Source organism: Ochotona princeps, chromosome 11 (assembly GCF_030435755.1).
Source record: "Ochotona princeps isolate mOchPri1 chromosome 11, mOchPri1.hap1, whole genome shotgun sequence".
NCBI lineage: Eukaryota > Metazoa > Chordata > Mammalia > Lagomorpha > Ochotonidae > Ochotona > Ochotona princeps.
In genome coordinates this window covers 869,644-890,511 of record NC_080842.1, presented here as the reverse complement: position 1 = coordinate 890,511, position 20,868 = coordinate 869,644, and the positions used below count along the sequence as shown (strand labels likewise).

Below are 20,868 nucleotides of genomic sequence, written 5' to 3'. Positions count from 1 at the left end.
TGGTTTGCAACTGGCAGTCAGATCTACCAGCAGCCAGGTGAGAAGGGGATTCGCCAGGAGCTGAAGGAGGGAACCCAGGCCTAGGACTGCCCATCCTGCTGATGTGCTTGATTCAGTCATGAGCAGAAGTAGAGCGGCAGAGCCCAAGCCGGCAGGTGCAGGAACAGGGTGGATTTCATGGCTCAGACCCCCACCAGTGCCACACTGGGTGCTCTTTTGTGTACTGAGGAAAAGACTGTGGAGCTGGAGGGACAACAGTAAGCTGCACATGTGCTCAGCCAGGAGCAAGCTCTCATTTCCAGTTCAAAACACTGCACTGGTCCCACAGGGAAAACAGTACTGACTTGGCATCCTATAGGTTCCACTCAAAATAGGTCTGGGTGGCCCCCAGACCTAGCAGCCAGCAGGTCCAGACCCTCACCAGTGCCATGCCAGGTGCCATTTTGTGTACTGAGGGTGGGGTGGATCTGGTGGGACAACAGTGACCCCTACATGCACTAAGCTGAGAGAACCCACTTTCAGCTCAATGCGTTGCACTAGTCTCACAGGGGAAAATAGTACCGACTTGGCATCCTACAAGTTCCATCTGAAATAGGTCCGTGTGGCCTCCAGATGGTCAGCAGCTTCTGATAATACCAGCACCACTGACAATCCAGTGATTTAGGACAGCTAGTGTCCCTCTAATCCTGGGCACTGCTTAAATCAAGAGTGGGAGAAAGGCTGTGCAGGCAATGGCACAGCCACAGCATGGGATCACAGGGGGTAGGAGAGGGTGAGCTAGGAGCTGGGGCTATGGATACTGTGCACGGAAGCCTAGAAGAAGAGCCTGGGACTGAAACTCATGAAAGAAAGTGACAGCAGTGAATGCAAACAAAGAAGCAGGTACTGAACACAATCAGTAAAATCAATCTGTAGACTAGCAAGCAATATAGCTGAGAAAACTGCCCCTAAGAAGAAGAATCTGCTACCTAGAAGTACAATGACCAAGAGCAAAAGAAGAAACAGAGGCAAAATGAATATTACTGATGCCTCCACCACAAAGGAGCAAAAGTCTTTGTCAGCCTCAGAGTTAACTGATGAAAAAAATCAAAGAAATGAGGGATAAAGAATTTTAAAAACTTGTTATAAAATTTTTTAACAATGAGAAGAACATACAGGGGTATTTTTGCCCGCCCACTCAGCTGGCAGCAGCAGGGGTGACTCTGGGCTGGGCCTGCCTGGGGTCACCTGGACCCCGCACGCTGTGGAGCACAGGCAGACTCAGAGGCCCTGCTAAGGGGTTCTTTTGCACCCGCCCAGCCAGCGTGGCAGCACGGGTGGCTCTGGGCTGGGTGGCCTGGGGAGCCAATGGCTTGGGTGCAACCCCTTGGGCCACCCAGTGGCACACTCTGGGAACTTGGGGTTGAGGATTTACAGTGAGACTGGGGAATTGCACAGGTGAGGGAGAGTGATGACCTATGCATTTATGCTCAGGTGAGGAATTAGTACTGAGGAACATCCCTGGAAAAAGCCACAGTAAATGTAGGTGAGGAATGACTCCAGAAGGACTCCCAACAACAAGTTCATTGTGCCTGCAGGTAAGCGAGAGACTGAGACCTGGTGGTCTGAAGGAGAGAGAGTAGAAGCCCTTTGTGGGTCAAACCAATGCTCCAGCCCACATGGGAGTTCTGAGCTGGGTTTGTTATCATGGAACATTGCTGACCACCACATGCCAGCCCACACGAATGCTAGGGCTGGGGGCCTGTCTGGCAGGGCCAGATTCAAGTATATGACAGTGAGTGTCGGAACAGTGAACAGGTCACAATCTGCTGGGCTATAACACGAACCACCACACAACAGAACCAGGTCTCGGGGTAGATTCTGTAGAAGATATGTGAGCCTAACCTTGTGGAAATACAAGTCCCATTGATTAGCTTAAGAATTGGGGTGGTGAGGGGCTGAGCTAGGCGTGACCATGGAATGTGCCAACACTCATGGGTACTGGGGCTATGAACAGGCTGGGCAGGTTCAGTCTGCAGCACCCGCATGGGCACACTCAAGTCGTATCCATCTACCAGCTCATACAAAGACTGGGTCAAAGGGGGCAGTCTGTGCAGGGTGGGAGCCTGGCACTTGCTGGCATGCTTGAGATCTGGGCCTAGGAGTGAGGCAAGTGGAGGACCTTGGGAAACTTCCCCACTGTGTCATAGCTCTCGTAGGCAAGCACATGGTCCAGGCCCAGGTGTTGGGCAGGCTGGTCAAAGAAGCTCTATCTGTTGGCAAATGCGTGGGCTGGTGTTGGAAGGGGGTGAAATGGACAAGGCCAAGCAGACCTTAGCCCACTGAAAAGTGCAGGCTGGAGTGCAGATCATTTTGGGTTAGGAAACCATACCTGCTGGTTCGCAAGAACCAGGGATGGGAACAGACTGAGCAGGGCCAGGCTGTAGCATCCACCAGTGAGAGTTGCGACTGGAGGTGGCCGGAGCAGGCCAGGCTGCAGCATCCAAAGGCAAAGGCCAAGACAGGTGGGAATCTGTGCCAAGCTGGGTCAGAGCAACCACTGGCATGCACAAGATTTGTGGCTGGAACCAGGCCTGGTTGGGGAGCAAAGGGGATGCCCTGGCTGGATTGTGGTTCCCATTGGGTTGTGGGGGGTTGGAGTGGGGGCCACAGTCTGGTCTGGACATGGCTGCAGTCTCCCTTGGCATGGGTGTGGACTGGGTCTGAAAATGCGCCACACTGGAGTAGACTCTAGCACCCACTAGTATTCATGAGAACCAGGGTAGGTGTAGCACAGGCTGGGCTATGTCTCTGCCCCTGCAGAGCCATGCATTCACTGTGTCTGGGTGTGGATCAGGCTTGGCTAGGCTGTAGCACCCAACAAGAACCAGAATGGGTGCAGGCTGGTCAGGAAAGGTCACTGCTCTTCTTGTACAGGAGGTGGACTAAGTAGGACTGGTCCATGAACCCAGCAGTGTACACAAGATCTAGCATTGGGAAAGGTTCTGATGGAGGAGCTTGGCAACTCCTCTGTTGGGACACAGTCCCTGCAGGTGAGCACAAGAACCAAGACAGAACAGCCCAGACCAGGTCCAAGATACAGTACCCACCATCATACATTTGGTTAAAGTCTGGGGCAAGCCAGCCTAGACCAGTTCATATCACCGGCTGACAAATCCAAGAGTCAGACTGGTATAAAGGTCAGACAGGTTAGGCCACAATACCAGTTTACATTATGGTTGGGACTGGGGTCTGCCTGGGCTAGGCTGGGCTAGCCTGGGCTGGGCTGGGCTAGACTCTAGCCCCCAGCAGAGAGTTGGAACTGTGGGCAGTGTTGGGTCAGGCCAGGCTATAGCACACTGGCAAAAGTCAAGGTGAGGTGGGCCATGCCAGAATGGGCCACAGCGCCCAACCAGCACACATGATACCCAGGGGGTAGGGAGTGAACACAGCAGGATAGCTGCATGGGGCTCCCTTGCTGGAATACTATGCCCACCGGTGAACGTAAGAGCTTGGATTGGGGGCAGGCCAGTCTGGGCAGGGATACAACACATGGTGGCCCACATGTGAACTGGATCAGGGGAAAGCCAGGCTGGGTTGACTGTTCTGGTGCATGCATAAGCCAGAGTGGATGTGGGTTTGTTGGGCTCTGCTACCGCATCAGCTGGCAGATGCTGGCATGGGGTGCAAATTACATCAAGTTAAACCGCAGAACCACCTGGAGAGTGCAAGATCTGGGAGTGGGAGTGGATCCAATAGGGAAACAGCGGACACTTCCCTCTTGGGTTTCCACTCATGCTGGTGAGCATGAAAACCAGGACTGGGACAGGCATAGTTACATAGAGTGTCACCCACTGGCACATGTGTGGGCTGGACAGAGGGGCTGGTTGGGCTGAACTTGGCTTCAAAGCCCATTCACATGTATAAGAGCTGCATGGGATGCATGACAGACTGGACCAGTCTGCTTGTACATGTTGGCAATCATGCGAACCATGGCAGCGCCAGGCCTGGTGGGGGTTATTGAGGATAGCCCCAGTTAGGCTGCAGCTCCCACTTGTTTATGTGGCCAAATATGTGGTGGGTGGAACCTGGCTGGGTTCCCATTTGTTTGCATAGAGGACAGGGCTGGAGACGAAACTGACCCAGCAATTGCAACCATCAGTGTGTGAGTAAGCTGATTTGGGTGATAACACTGTGCCATACCTTGTCTTGGCAAGCACACACAAGAATCAGGTCTGGGATGAACTCAGATGAGGTTCCTTTGGGGATCCTCCAACTGAATTACTGGACTCAGAACTCCAATCATGGAGAAAACTGCAGGTTCCATAGTCTGACTATGGAGTGTTTTTTGTCAGAGCTGGACCTCCTCAGTGGCTTAGACAAAACAACAGACAGCATATCCGGTTGCACATGAGGACACAACAGTACATTAGAACCTACAGAGGACACCTGGTACCATAACAGAGAATGAAGGAAGGGCACATTGATCAACTATCCCAGCCAAGCGTTAGCAATGAGTATCTGGACAAATGGAGACTCTACAGTAGACCATGTGAGCCAGTGGACTCTGGAGAGATTTCATTGTGCTTGGAGTGGCAAGGCAGGCAGCATTTCACAACTGCTGAACTATCAAAACCACTTAATCAGTGCCCTTGGAGCACGCCCCACATTGGGAACCCTGGGATGGTTGGGAGGCTGGGTGTGGCTTCTCCCTTTATCTCCTCTCTTCCCCCAGAAAGAGAATCTGGAAATAATGGTTTTACCTGCTTTCCTCTAGCCCTTGATCTTTTACACCCTAATCAACTATGTAAAGATCATCATAAACAAATAAACAAACAAATAAGAAGAACATACAGGAGTTCAAGGAATTTCAGGAATATGTCACACAGGAAATAGCAACACTGAAACAAAACCAAGCCAAATAGAGCCAATTAAAAATTCAAAAATAGAATGAACAAGGTAGAACAAAGAATCTCAGAATTGGAAGACATTTCCTTTAACAATGGGGGGAGAAATCAAAAGGCTGGTATAGGAACTGAGTCAAGCTAAGAAAAGTATTCAAGAACTAAGGGACACTATTAAAAGGCCAAATGTAAGTGTTATGGGAGTTCCAGAGGCACAGAAAGAGAAGCTGGGTTTAAAATGTATTCAACGGAATAAAGGAAAACTTCCCTAATTTGGAGAAAGAACTGGGAAACAAAATATGGGAGGCACGCAGATAATGATACTCAAGCCTCTTCAGTTGAACACAGGAATATAACCTTAAAAGCATGTAAAAAAATATCAATTAACATATAGAGGAACGGCAAACAGACTCACTGTAGCCCTCTCAGGAAACTCTACAGGCCAGAAGAGAATGGAATGATATATTCCAGATTCTAAGAGAAAAAAAATATTGTCAGCCCAGAATAAATTACCAGCAAAGCTTTCCTTTGTCTTCAAAAATAAAATAAAACTATTACACAGTGAATAAAAGCTCAAATAATTTGCCTCTTTCTGACCTGCCCTACAAATGATGCTTAAAAAACAAAAAAAAGCTGTTCTATTTATAGACAAATTGAATAGTACCTACCAAAACCAAAGGCAGACATGGCGAACAACCCAATTTAAAAAAAAAAAAAGACTAATTCAAACAATGAACAACCCATTGCTAAAATCATAGGTCCTATCAACATTAACCCTGAATGTAAATGGTTTAAACTCATCAATTAAGCTTCACAGATTAGCTGACTGGATCAAAACACAAAACCCACTGATGTGTTACCAACAGGAGATACACCACACCAAAAGAGATATGCAGAAACTGAAAGTCAAATGATGGAAAAATATTCCAGGCTAATGGAAAAGAAAAACAAGTTGCTGTAGTCATTCTTATATCAGTTTGATGTGGAAAATTTTCAGAGAGCTGAAGGACACCACACAATATCAAAGGATCCATTCAGCAAGAGGAGATTGCCATACTAGTCTCTTATGATGTTCTTTTTTTTTTTTTTCATTTCTAATTTTACTTTTTTTTTTTCTCTTGCTTTTCTTTGCTTGTCTGGCAAAAATCTTGTTTTGCTCATCTTCTTAAAAAAAAGGCTGTTTCTTGTCAGAAGTTTTAGTTTTATACTTTCAATTCTATTTTATTTTGCTGTGATTTTTATCACTCCTTGTTACCACTGGTTGCTTCTTCACTTAGTTTCCTTTGCTGTACAAAAGCTTTTTAGTTTGATGCAGTCTCATTTGTTCATTCTGTCTTTGCCTGTGCTTCTGGCATCTAAGAAGTCTTTCCCCACTCCTAGTTCTTGGAGAGTGCTTCCTATGTTTTCCTTTAATAGTTTGATGGTTTCTGGGTTTAGATTTAGGTCCTTGAACCATTTAGAGCTGATTTTTGCATACTGTGACAGGTGCAGGTCTTGCTTCTTAATTCTGCAAGCTGTTATCCAGTTGTTCCAACAGCTTTGGTTGACGAGATCGGGCTTTTTCCCTGGATCATTTTCAGTTTTCTTGTCAAAGATTACTTGTCTATACATGTGCGGGCTCCCTTCTGGTGTTTCTATTCTGTTCCACTGAGCTTGTTCTCTGTTTCTGTACCAGAGTATTTTGAACCTCACTGCTTTGTACTATGTCTTGAGGTCTGGAATTGTGATTCCTCCAGCTTGGTTTTTATTCTTCAGGATAGCATTGGCTATTTGTGGTCTCTTGTGTTTCCAGATGAACTTCTGTATCTTCTTTTCTATTTCTGACAATGTTGTTGGGATTATGATTGGAATTGCACTGAATCTGTATATTACTTTTGATAATACTGACATTTTGGTGATGTTGATCGTGCTAATATAGGAATATGATAAGTTTTTCCATTTTTCAGTATCTTCTTCTATTTCTTTTTTTAATTCTTTATAGTTTTTTTAATAGGGGTCTTCCATATATTTAGTTAGCATAATTGCTAGGTATTTAAGATTCCTCTCCACGATTTTAAAGGGGACTGTACTTAAAATTTCTTTCTCAGCCATGGAAATATTTATGTACACTAGTGTCATCAATTTGTGTTCATTAATTTGTATACTGCTACCCTGCCAAAGTCTCTTATGAGTTCCAGTAGTCTTTTGACTGAGTCTTTTGGTTCTCCTATGTAGAGAATCATGTCATCTGCAAATACAGGCAATTTCAGTTCCTCGTTTCCAATTTGAATTCTTTTAATTCCTTTTTCTTGCCTAATAGCTCTGGCAAGGACTTCCAATACTATATTGAAGAGTAATGGTGACAGTGGACATCCAGTCTAGTTCCAGATTTTAGTGGAAAAGCTTCCACTCTTTCCCCATTTAGTATGATCCTGGCATTGGTGCCGGAGGCCAGCTCCAGCCAAGCTGCTCATTTACTAACGTGTTACTCAGTCTCCATGTGCTTACCTGTCTTCCAGGTGTTTTTGACTTTTTGGTCTCTAGTTATACTCCATGATGGTCTGAGAAGATGCATGGTATAATTACGATTAAAAAAAAAAAAACTGCTGAGGCTTATTTTGTGGCCTAAGACATGATCAGTTCTGGAGAACATTCCATGTACTGATGAAAAAAAAGTGTTTTCTCTGTGTGCAGGATGAAAGGTTCAGTAGATATCAACTAAGTCTAGGTGAGTTGTGTTGTTTCTTTGCTGAGTTTCTGTCTTGTCTATCTGTCCACTGATGTTAAAGGGGTATTAAAGTCCCCCACTATTATTGTACTGGAGTTTACTTCTCCATTACACAGCTATACGCCTTGGCATTTGGCGTATATACATTTACTGTGGTGATCTTTTCTTGCCGAATGGATCCTTTGATCATTATGTTTTTTTTTTCCATTTATTCAGTGACACATTGGTCACACAGTAGCATGTCATTTAACTTCATGTTGTAAATTTTCTTTTTCTTCCTGTTGATTGTTTTATGACTTTTCATTGAATAGGATGTACAGTAACTGTGTAATAGGGACTATCATATCCAGATGTTAAGATATAACGAGGTAGGCATCTCTACTTCTGAATCAAAGATGGACTCCCAATGAAACTGTTAAATATATCTTGAAAATAGGATGTTGGACTGACTGTCATTGTCCATAATGATGGGTTTATGACTGTTTATGAAGAACTACACTATTGCAACAATATAGGGAAAATCAGTGGTGGGGAGGGGGTCTGTGGATGAGGAAGGAGAAATGCTAAAGTTATGGATCTATACCATAAAATAAATCAATTAATTACTTTTTAAAAAATGATGACTGTGTAAATACAGAAGAGAAAGAAGGGTGGAGGCCATGGGGAAGAAGCAGGAGAGCAAGGGAAACAGGATTATTTTTTTCGAACTGTGCCTATGGAGTGAATGGAATCTGTTTTAAAAAGTCAGTTGGGTCCGGCATGGTAGCCTAGTGCCTGAAGTCCTCACCTTGCACATGCCAGGATCCCATATAGGCACCAGTCCTAACCCCGGTAGCCCCGCTTCCCATCCAGCTACTTGCTTGTGGACGGGGAAGCAGTCAAGGACGGCCCAAGGCCTTGGGATCCTGCACCCACGTAGGAGACCTGGAAGAGGCTCCAGGTTCCTGGCTTCAGATCAGCTCAGCTCCAGCCGTTGCAGCCATTTGGGGGGATGGAAGTTCTTTTTCTCTGTCTCTCCTCTCTGTATATGTGAGTTTCCGATAAAAATAAAATCTTTTTCAAAAAGTAGTCAATTGACTCCCTATATACCAGCAATGAACAGTTGAAATCTGATATTGAAAATATAACAGCAATTTTGCAGTTCATACTTACACTTAAAAAAACTCATGTGTCTGAAATTCCAATTCAAGTGGATGCCCTATATTTCCCCTGGCAGTCCTATTCCTGAGTTCATTATCTCTAACCTAGGACATAATCACACTCAGTTCAAGACTGATTTATCCAACTACATAGCAGGCTACTCACTCATGCTCCAGATCACAAACACACATAAGGAAAACTAAAGTCACCCGTCCTCTCCTCTGCTCAGAGTCAGCACAGGGAAGCTGGAACCCTGGGACTTCTGGGGTCTCTGTGGAGCCCCCTCTTCACTACCAGCAGCTTCCCACAACCACCAGCTGGTTCTCCCAGCACAAGGTGGTTCAACATGTTCATAATCATCACACACACACTGATGAACCCAGGTTGAAGATCGGAGCCCCTCTCTCAAGCTCAAACCAACTCCCCTGCCCCAACACTCTGACCTGGACAGCTCACGCCCCTAGAGGAGATAGCAAGTCAACTGACTTCTACAGGGAAAACTGCTCTCTTCACTCCCTTGCTCTACGCCCTCCACTCCAATGCCATCCTCTCTCTTAGGATTAAGTCTGTGCCTGTAATGCAGCTTGTGTGTCACTGAAGGGCTGCTGTTTGCTCACCTTCCCTGCTAGACTCTGCTGCCCGTAGCCCTCCCCACTGCACACAGCAGCCCCCAGAATCTGCGTGCCTTTGCCAGGAAGACACTGTGCTCATTCCTATGTATCTCCCCCAGTCCCATCCATTACACAGTCAGGTTCTAGGCAGACAACAGAATCACAGGCCCCAGATGGGGCAGTGCGTGCCTCTCACAAACAGCTCTAAATATGTCCCAGCTCCCTCCATCCAGGGAACTGGAGACCATACAAGGCACAGAACTGAACCTACCATGTTGCACATTTTAGCTGTAGGGTTCCAGTCAGTAACAGTACAGGGAGCAACAAATGCTACACAAATCAATTAGTATTTACTGCTTGAAGACCTCACAAAGGAAACAATAATTCAATCGTAAGAGAAATATTCTCTCAAAAATATCAATTTTGTTTGTGTAGATACTTAAAAAATTCAAAAAATAAAAAAATCAGCTTACTATTTTTCTTTTCCTATCCTCAAACACAGATAAAAGTATGTACAAGGTAGAAAACACACACAACTACTTAGCACCTACTAACAGTTTCATAGTCTTATGCTAGAAATCCAACACAACGGCGGGTTCACAACAAAAGCTTCTTGCACAAACAGAACCATCTCTTCATTATTTAAGCAAGTCATTATGCCACATCTTATTCTAAAACAAGTTTAAACCAGGTTACAAAAAAGGAAACACAAACAGACTTTAAAAAGTCATGGGAAGGCCCCGGCACAGTGGCCCAGCGGCTAAAGTCTTCACCTCGAACGCGCCAGGATCCCATATGGGCGCCGGTTCTAATCCTGGCAGCCCCACTTCCCATCCAGCTCCCTGCTTGTGGCCTGGGAAAGCAGTTGAGGATGGCCCAAAGCCTTGGGACCCTGCACCCGCGTGGGAGACCTGGAAGAGGTTCCAGGTTCCCACTTCGGATCTGCGCAGCACCGGCTGTTGCGGCTCACTTGGGGAGTGAAACATTGAATGGAAGATCTTCCTCTCTGTCTCTCCTCCTCTCTGTATATCTGACTTTGTAATAAAAATTAATAAATCTTAATAAACAAACAAATAAATAAACAAATCTTTAAAAAAAAGTCACGGGAAAAATAAAACAGTAAGTTTATTTCTGCTATGAAAAATTTTGAAATCCATGCACTAGATTTATCCCACAACCAAGCAAAATAAAATATAAATCAGGCAATCTCAGCAGGGACAAGCACAAGTAGAGGCTGAACTGATACAAATCTATGTGTTATGGGCCTGTAGGTTCGCGAAAGATGCACCAGTATGTACTTTTTTTTTTTTTTAAAGGCCACTGTGCCGGGCCCTGCCAGTATGTACTTTTTTTTTTTTAATTGGTTACATTGCATTATGTGACACAGTTTAATAGGCAGTGGGATTCCCCCCACCCCTCCTCAAACCCTCCAGCCTCTCCCCCATGGTGGACTCCTCCACCCTGTTGCGTTACCACAGTTCAAATTCAGCTGAGATTCTTTCATTGCAAGCATCTACCAGGCATAAAGTCCAGCATCTTATTGTCCAGAGAAGTTCATCAGTTCCTAGGAGAGACCATCTCTGGTCTGAAGGTAGAGCTGGTAGAGTGTTTTTGACATTTCAAAGGATCTGAATTGCTGCCAGTCTCACCACTCCAAGCACAATGCAGTCGCTGGAGAATCCACTGATTGACATAGTCCATCATAGAGTCTCCATTTGCCCAGCTCTTACATTGCCAACACATAGCTGAGGTGGCTGATCGACCTTCTCTGTCCTCCGTCAACTGATGGTTATGTACTTTTAAAATTTTTTCTCAGCACTGATACTTCCAAAATCTTCTCAAAGGCTTCAATTTTTTAATCTGAAATGTTTCCTTTTAAAAAAATATCCTCAGATAATACCCTATAGGATAATCCCATTCCTCATTGCTTTCCACTGGCAGCCTTGTATGCTACACAATTCCTTGACAGAGTTGCCCTGAGTGGAAGCATTCCGTGCACCTGTCTCCGTTACCCTGACCATCACACACAAATGCCTTTTTTGAGCATATCTCATGTTACGTGAAGAGTACTTCTTAAGACTGAGTGATAATTCATGATTTGCTTTTTCATAAATACAAATGAAGCCATATGATGGCTATGGAAAATGTGTGCTAGCCTAAAACCCAGGGCTGCATCTGCACACGCAGTTCTATATCCCAGCTTCTGGCACAGGCAGGAGGGCCTAGAACTGAAGCACATTTCTAACTCAAGTCTTCTCCAACAAAGTCATACTGCTCTACAACAAGATTTATGCACAGAAGCCTAAAGGTTTCTATCCTTCAGCCTTAAGTAGAGACATCTGGACTACTGCTAAGTGGCTTGTTCCAGCTATTTCACGCTGCAATCCAATCTTGCTTCCTATACACATTCAGACTCCACGTATTTGAAACTAACAGACGGGTTAATCAAGATGCACTTGATATGCATCTCTGATCAAAGCTAAGGCTGCACTAGTGGCCTGTAATAAACTAGCGTTCCAAGTACACTTGTTGGTAACTACAGGGAAACATTCAGGTGGATATTAGTGTATTCTCTAACTCCTGGAAACATCGACTGATGTGCTTTGTAGCTTGTAAGAAGCTAGACAGCAACACCCTCCAACTCACGTCCCACCCACATATCACTGACACACTGAGAGAAACAGCCAGTGTAGCTGGGGAATGAATTCACTGAATAAGAACAACCATTTCTGCATTTTCAAGCCATTTTCAACACTTAATGAGGCTTAAACTTTTCTGAACTCATGTAACGGGGAAAGAATTCAGATCTTTTCTTGTTTTCTGTTAAACTCACCAGCAATGTTGCTGAGGGGTATTACAACTTCCCACTTTACAAGTAAGAAAACTGAGGCAGTAGCCGTGCTGTAGCTAATTCAAACAACCATGCATCTGCTATGTGGGCGGGAAGGGGGTGGCTGAAGGATGACAGCAGCCATTCACATAACTTCATTCCTCTTCTCAAAACCTCAAATCATGATAAATAAGTCCATGGCTGTGGACCTTCTCAACATTCTTCCCAGGACTGCTTTCGGGGCTGACCTCACGGGTCACCAGCATCATTACAGACAACTCCAACCCCCAGACAGCAACTCATGGTTTAAAAGCACTCAAGGCACAGAGCACCCTGGCAACTCCACCATCACGGCAAAATGAGCAACTGGCCAGGTGGCAACCGCGCTGCCGCTCCGTGTGTTACACTAGGAAGGCCCCTGTGCTTGACGCTTTCACTTGCAGATAAATGTCATGACGCGTGGAGTTCAGAAAGCCTGACAACAAGGAAAAAAGGAGGGAAAGAATTCCCTTATTCTGCTGACTTGGAACTTGCTCACTCTCCAACACTACAGCTACAGCTCAAGGGCAGGCCCTGAGCCACCGCAAACTGAGCTGAATTCAGCCCAAACCCAAAGATGCCTGAGGCTGAGGCATGTGCCCAAGAGGGGCCCCAGGAAGCAGCCTGAGTGAAAGAAAAGCCACACGGTCCTATTTCCAGAAGCAAGAGGAGCTGCTGGTTCTCGTTTTACTATAACAGGCCTGATGACTCCCAGATCTGGTTCCTGGTGACTGATCATACCCAAGCATGAGGCTCGCTCACCACTGTCTAAAAAAAAAAAAAAGTTTTTTCTTCTTCAGCCTTCACTTTGGTGTCATTTATCTACAAAACACCATTTCAGGAGAGTTGTGCCAAGGAAAGGAGCAGCATGCTAGGATTTCAGTTGACTTTGTTAAAGGAAATTATTTTAAATGAATGTGGCTCCTGAACTGCTGCCATTCTTGACCTCAAAAAATATATTCCTTCTCATTTGTGCCATGAACACTTATTTATGGAAGCTGGATCCCAGCTCATGAACACTGACCTACCAGGGGCTCGACTCCTTCAGCGGCTTTCCCTAAACCAAAGTGATCCAGGCTTGCTGCACAGTCAGACCCCCAGCCTCACACTAAGTGGGCTCCTCTCGGTCTTTTTGGGAGATTCCTGAATGGTGTCCTGCCCGTGGGAGAGCAACAGGGCTGGGCTGTGTGCAGAGTGACAGTTCCACCTCGGGTTGACTTGATGGCGCTCACAGTGTTTTTCCACATTGCTTGCTAGTGTAAACAGTATCTGACATCGGTAGGGCTTTACCTTGACCAGTGAATGCAGGCTCTTTTCACCAAACACGTCCCAGAGGAAGGTCAGGTCTTCCTGGCTGTCCACGTGTGGCTGCAGCTGTGCTGGCAGCACAGCCAGCAGCTCATACAGACCTATAAAATGAAAACAAAACACAGAGCGTCATCACAGAGGGACCCCGTTCAACTCGCTGGACGTGTGTGGCCATGATGGCAGGAGCCCACCGTTTTTCCTGGATTCGCACTTGGAAGTCACCACATGAAACCCTTCTCCGAAGCGCCAAGGAAGCCTTTTCGATTTGCAAATTCCAGAGAACTGTGCATTCAAGGGATTTTTTTTTTTTAACTTTTCATAGTTGTCAACATGCTGCGGTCGTCCAAGTTTACATAACCCAAGACAGACAAAGTGGTGCACAGGTTTTCAAAACAAGAGGGGCGCGGACATTCCTTCCCCCTGATCGTTATTACATGTCCCACCGCATTAGCCAAAGAGTAAAATGAGTCATAAGTAGGAAAAATCTTCCTCAGAAGAATAGAGATGCAATAGAGTAGTCCAGGAAAGGGCTGAGTAGCTTCCAGAGAGTTCCCCAGAACACGCAGCTCCAAAAACATCCACGCGATGGAATGGCTGGCTGAAGTCAGCCACACACACAGCGAGCCATCGACATGCAGTGGTAACACACGCACGCACTGTGAGGCTGGCCTGGCCTGAACAGCGTACTCCTAAAGAGTCGAAGGACAGCTATGAGGCCCTGGCAGGGCTCCTCCTCTACTCCGCCAAGGTGCCCTGGGGCATACAAGGGTGCACCGGCACACAGCAGCAGCCACCTAAGCCAGCTGTGTCCACTGATGCCACCAGCCTCCAGGCCAGTGTGCTACCTGAGACTCTGAGAGCAGGTGGCTTGCAGGGAGTCCTAGCCACTCCGAACATGTGTTTCATTTCCCAGCAGGATCACATGAGGTACTGAGAACAGAACTCCTTCTGTTTTCAGTCTGCTGTCAAGGAAAACACCAGAACTCTGGTAGTGCTGAGGGTCCCATCAGAATGAACACTGCTGTCCACCCAAGGGACAGCCTTACAAGAGGTTTTGCAAGCAGAGAAGGGCAAATTACCGGCTTCTGGCTGCACAGTGATCTTCCCCAGGAGTAAATTCTACTGCTGTGCTAATCGCTGCTTAGTCGCCACCAAACATGTTAGGTGCCACAATCAAAGTGAGACACACAGCTTGGGAGATTCAGTCCTGGGCACTGCACTGAGCTCCCCACAACCACCAACATGCAAATGTCCCCCAATCACACGCTCCAGTCCTCCTGGCCGTCTGCCCATGTCCACTCTCATTTACAACTTCATAAAGCTATTTTTAAGTGATCTCTACCTAACTCCATCTGTAATCATGCATTATATTTTTATATAAACAAAAGTTATCAACAACTGCCAAGATCAGTGATACAGGCCAAAGGTTCAAAACATGAAATTGTGCACAAAGAGACTGGAGGTTCAGCATTTTATAGCTGATTCAAGGAGCTGTAACGATAATGACTTATTTCTTGGCAATATGTGAGCTTAATTAAAGAGACTAATTCAACTGCGACATAATGTGTCCATGGAACACATACTGGGTGGACTTAAATGAATCGATAAATTATTGTGGTACCAGCCACAGGGTAAGTTCTTGATATATGTAACTTGGAGAGTTTCAGATGCTGTTTTTAATTAGTATTGCTATTAATCATGTTTTTACTAAAAAGTTAAAAACTTGGGTCAGAGCTACACAAAGAGCACCGCATGAAACTTATCCAAGCCTTGCCTCTCTCACATATTTAAAAAAGAAGTGGTAGGGCCTGGCACAATAGTCTAGTGGCTAAAGTCTTTGCCCTGCACACACCAGGATCCCATATAGGTGCCGGTTCATATTCCAGCAGCTCCACTTCCCATCTAGCACCCTGACTGTGGCCTGGGAAAGCAACTGAGGATGGTCCAAGGCCTTGGAATCCTGCGCTGATGTGGGAGACTCGGAAGAAGCTCCTGGCTCCTGGCTTCAGATCGGCTCAACTCCAACCACTGCAGCCACTTGGACAGTGAATTAGCGGATGGAAGATCTTCCTCTCTGTCTCTCCTCTCTGTATATCTGACTTTCCAAAAAAAATTAAACATTTTTTTAAGAAAAAGAAGTGGTAACATACACTTATTGTAAAACTGCACTGAATTTTAAATATAGGGGCCAGTGCTGTGGCACAGCCTTTACCTACGATGTCAGCATGCCACATGGGTGCAGGTTTGAGTCCTGGATGCTCTGCATCTGAGTAGTTCCCTGCACCTCAGAAGGCAGTGGGAGATGGCCCAAGAGCTTGGAGTCTGGCACATATTTAAGAGACCTAGAGGAAATTCCTGGCATTGGTCTGGCCAGGCTGTGGCTGTTGTGGCCATATAAGCAGCTAACAAACTAGCAGATGGAAGATTTCTCAATTAATCAATCAATCTCTCAATTCTCTCTCTCTCTCTCTCTCCCACACTCCATCCCTCCATCCTTCTCTAACTCTGACTTTCAAATACATAAAATACATCTTTTTAAAGAAAGAACTTTAAGTGCACACACGCAAGCATACACACAATAAGTACACAGAAAGCTGGTGAATCTGAATGAGGGCCATACGCAGTACGTGCTAAGCAGCTACAGCAGAGTATCACAGAACAGATCCCTTACTAACAATAGAAGCCTAAGTGGCTCACGGGTCTCCAAGGTGGGAAGCCCCACATTAAAGGCACAGCTGATGAGGGCCGTGTCCTGTACCATCCATGGCAGGGAGCAGGAGCACAGGGAAGCCAGCAAGAAAAGGTACAAGCAGAGCTGACTCTGCCGCCGGAGAGTCCACCGCTGAGCCACCACTGTGACCTCACTGAGGCAGGCAGTGGGGAGCCCTGTTAGCCAGTCATCATTCACGGGATCCCACTTTCTGACATGCTGCGATGCTAGGGGCTGCAGCAGGTGAATGTCCCGAAGGCCACCTTGAACCCCAGGGCTCGGCACTGCCGATAGCTCCCCAGTTGTGACTCTACATGACAGCCACCTGAGAAGTCCCTGTCACAGGAGGCAGAAAACGCCACGCAAGGTTTTTCTGTATTATTGTTTTTTTAATATTTAGTTGTTTTACTGGAAAGGCAGATCTTATAGAAAAGGAGAAACCTGGAGAAAGGTCCCCCATTTGCTGGTTCACTTGCCAAACAGCCGAAAAGGCTGAAGCTTAGCTGAACCAAAACCAGGAGCCAGATCTTCTACATGGGAGCAGGGCTTTGGGCCATAAACTGTTGCTTTCCCAGGCCACAGACAAGGAGCTGCATGGGAAGCAGAGCAGCCAGAACCAGCGCCCACATGGGATACCAGCTGGGAGGTGCAGGATCAGCCCACAGCCCAACACTGCTCCTCTCTGTGGAGGGTCGCACACAGTGTGGGACTCACTGGGATCTGGGAAGAAGTCCTGGTGTAAAAGCAGGATCTGAGAGGAATTCGGCTGTTTGTAAGTCCAACGGGATATCCACATGGCGCCAAGCACCAGGCCAACCCTGGGCAGGAGCTCAGTGAGAAGTCCTGCTATGCTATCCTTTGCCTAATACCACTTCCTTGGTAACAAATACAGCACTTGACTGCAAGGACTCAATATCAATGCAGTAGCACAGCTATGCATCGCCACTGGATACAACACCACACTGCGGAGTAACGCACGCCACCCTCATTTTGGTGGATCCAACACCACACTTTGAAATAACCCACGCTACCCTCCCTCGTCTTGACATGCGGAAAGCGGTAACTTCCCCCAAGTGTTGCTTACACTTGCTGAGAATAAGCATTACTGCAAGGGCAACCTGCACATGAGGGTCTTCAAAATGCTTATGGGAAAGTAAAAAAGTACACACGCATTTCAAGAGCTTTGTAACAAAATAAGCCTTTTAATTCGACTTTTCCAGAAAAATCTCAAAGCAGCCTTGTAGGTTTTAAACTTTCTAAAATGATTTTCTTGCCACTGGTCACTCACAAACCTAAGTTTGCAGTACTCTGAGGCAGTCCTAACTTATTAGCCACTACAGATCGGCCTTCTAGGAACAGTAGCGGTCCTGCCCTTCAGCTGCCACATCTGGAGCTCTGTTTGAGGTCGCCAGAGGACTGTGCCCACTGGTGATGACCAAAATGGTTTACAAGAGCCATCAGGCTAGCGGGGCATACAGCCACAGTGTAGGGACCCCCCGGGCAGCCACTTCAACACAAAGATCAGAGAGGCTCTGAAAGTCCCCACAGTCCAGTCAAGAAAATGGGCCGTGCGCTTTCAAACTCTTTGAGATTCCATTTCTCCATTTCCAACAGTGAACTGGACCAGAAAATCCAACTTGCAAATGCAAATAATGGGAGTTTAGATAGCCAGGGATATTGTTAGAGTTTTGCCCTAAGCTACCTAGCTCCCCATTGTCCTGTCAGTCCTTTAAGCTGGTGAAACCGACAGAGATGACTGAGTACTAGTCAAACTCGGGACTCAGTAAGACAAGGCAGCCCTGGGGCCTGTCCACAAGAGCACACACTTCACAAGGCCAGTGCACACAGATGCACAACAGCCACTACAGCACACTCAGGCAAGGCTGGGGGGAAGTGCTGCAAAGAACAGCGTGCTGGGGAAAGGCTTTGAAAAACTTGGAGCAAATGGCTTAAGGCTGTATGAGGGTGGGAGTGCATATGCCCAAAGTTCACCCTAACACAGCGGTGCAGGCAGGTGGGGACCGTGGAAAGGTAACTGGCCTGAGGGTTCCATCCTGAAGAACAGATTAGGGATTGATTTGGTGGTATAATGAGTTAAGCCATTGCCTGAAGCACTGGCATCCTATATGGGTGCCAGTTCAAGTCCTGGCTACAGCACATCTAACCCAACTCTGTTAATCTACCTGGGAAAGCAACGGAAAATGGACCAAGTGTTTGGGTGCCTTCACCCAAGTGGGAGACCTGGATGAAGCTCCTGCCTCCTAGCTTTGGACCCTGCTAAGTACTGGAGGAGGGACCACTGCCCTCTTGGAGGTGATAGGGATGCCCTAGATACTAGGGGTGTTAGGGAAGAGTGATGGGTCTACGGCAATGATGCCACACGATAAGTGAGGCAAGTACCCCAAGTCCTGAGAAAACTCAATGGGTATATTTAACTTGCGAAGAGGGAGAGGTGCAGAAGACTACATGGAAGAGACACAAAGAGAGATGGAGAATACAGCCAACTCTCACAGCAGTTCTGGTGTGAAAGCAAACTTCTCTAGGGAGTCAGGGAAAGCCACTTCCTGAAGACAACAAGAAATCAGTATACAAACACAAGGATGCAACTCTGAACGTGTGGGGCAGAGGGTGGATCTGGAGAGTTGCCCCTTGGCAGGCAGGAGGGTGGAAGCAGGTGCAACCGGGACAAAAAGCACAGCAGCTCACCTGGGTGTCAGGCAGGAAGGCAGTAGATCAGGAGGGAGCGTGCCAGGAGAGCCAGGCCAGGAAGAAAGCACAGGCCAGCCACTTAAGAGAGGAGAGACTGGAGTGCCTGCGCCCTGTCTGCTGCCTCCCAAGGTACGCAGCAGCCATAGGCAGGACGCTGGAAACTGTCAGGGGCAGAGCTGGAACTCAGGAGGCTTCAGCACTGTGTGCCAACCACGTGCTCCCACAGCAGGTGTGACACCCAAGAGTTAGCTATGTTTTATCCAGAAGCCCAAAGCGACAGAACACAATGTTGCTGCACATTTCTATACAATTTAAAACAATACTTTGATCACTTTAACATGACTCTGGCAGGGAGGGTCCTAACTGGGTATAAACCCTTTTCCAACAGCACAACTCAGAGCTTTCCCATCCAGGCATTCCCTGAGGCGTCAACCAGCTTCCCCTCAGCTGCCACAGCCTGCTGCTCCTTTGGGACCCCATGGGATGACCCCAAAGACAACCAACAGACTTGTCCCAAGTCCGGCCTGAGGCTGAGCACACCGGATAACACACCACACTGTGCACACAGGAAGCTGGCACCCCTGATCTCTATGCTTCCCAGCCAGCCTTGTTTCTGCCTGCAGTACCGGCCCTGTGCCGGGCACCATGAGAGACTGGGGGGGGGGGGGGGGCAGTGCTGAGAGGAGGGGACAGAACAGGCATTAGGAAGCGCAAGCAGAACTGCAAAGGCAGAACTCTGAAAAGCATCCGAGGTGGGGCAGGAGGGGGGCGGGGGCGCCGGGAAAGTGACCAGGTTGCTGGGCTCTGGAGGATGGCAGAGACGGTTCGCCCAAGGTAGGGACGGCCATACCCAGAGGGAAGCAGTGAGGACATGAGGCAGTGCCCATGGGGGTGCTGGAAACCCCTCCTTAGCCCCAGAGTTAGGTGCCTAGACTCGGGTCAAAGGGCACAGATACAGATGCCAGCTTATACTTAAACTCACATGAGGCAGTATGCAAGTCCAAGAATATTTTAACCAAAACTAACGGACAGCATGGAACGGCACCCACTCCCCTCTCTTTACCCCCACTGTCCTTTCCGAAGAAACCCATCCTTGTGCACACATCAACACGTACCTCCTCCGAAAACCCAAGGGGGAAGATGGTCAGCAAAGACCGCGTATCCACTTACACGGGTTACAAGAAACTTCTGGTTAGAAAGCTTGCTTTTCTCTGTTTTATCACTGTATCTGGGCAAACGGAAATTGGTATCGAATCTAGGGAAATGAAAATAATGCCTATGATATTAATTCCTCCAAACCTACTTAATATACAACAGCACTAAAACAAACAAACAAACAAGATACAGAAGCACAAAAAGAGCGAAGAAAGTTTTCCAATTTTAGAAAACTGCTTCAAAAACAAAGCCCCAAAGCCCAGGGTACCGTACAGAAAGAGAGGAGCTGCTCCTGGGAAAGTCTGTGTCCCCACAGGCAGGCACACTCCTCAGCCTGCAGATCCCGGATGCCCCACATTCCTGACAGCAGAATGGAAAAACTTACCGCAAGTCTAGAGAAACTGAATACCACCTTTCTTGTCATAACCCTCATAGCTTCGTTATTAGGACAAGTCTGGGGAAGCCATAAACCTGTGCTCAATGATAAAACAAGACGCTGTCTGCATTCAATCACGTTAGATAGCACAAGCGACCAAATACTTAGAGACGACGGAGGAAGAGGCTCCAGAAGCTGAAAAATCAAAAGGTATTTACTGAAGCTTTTTCTGATTTTTTGTTACTGTTACTCAGGTTCTGTACAATGCAGACAGCCCTAGGGCCCAAACACTTTACTGTAACCTAGAGCTAATAAACACTACAGAACATATATTGAAGCCCAGAACAACACTATAAAACTTTGTTATATTAATAAAACGGGATACAGCAAGCTTTCAATT

At 46.8% G+C, this 20,868-nt stretch overlaps 1 protein-coding gene across 1 annotated transcript in view; it reads right to left on the bottom strand.

The window, feature by feature from the left end:
• LOC131481464 (MAGUK p55 subfamily member 7-like) overlaps positions 1-20,868 on the bottom strand; it is an 84,922-nt gene that overhangs the window by 52,747 nt on the left and 11,307 nt on the right. The window contains exon 2 of the mRNA XM_058670452.1: positions 13,501-13,619. Coding sequence (XP_058526435.1) covers positions 13,501-13,619 — 119 coding nt within the window. The remainder of the gene's footprint in view (positions 1-13,500; positions 13,620-20,868) is intronic.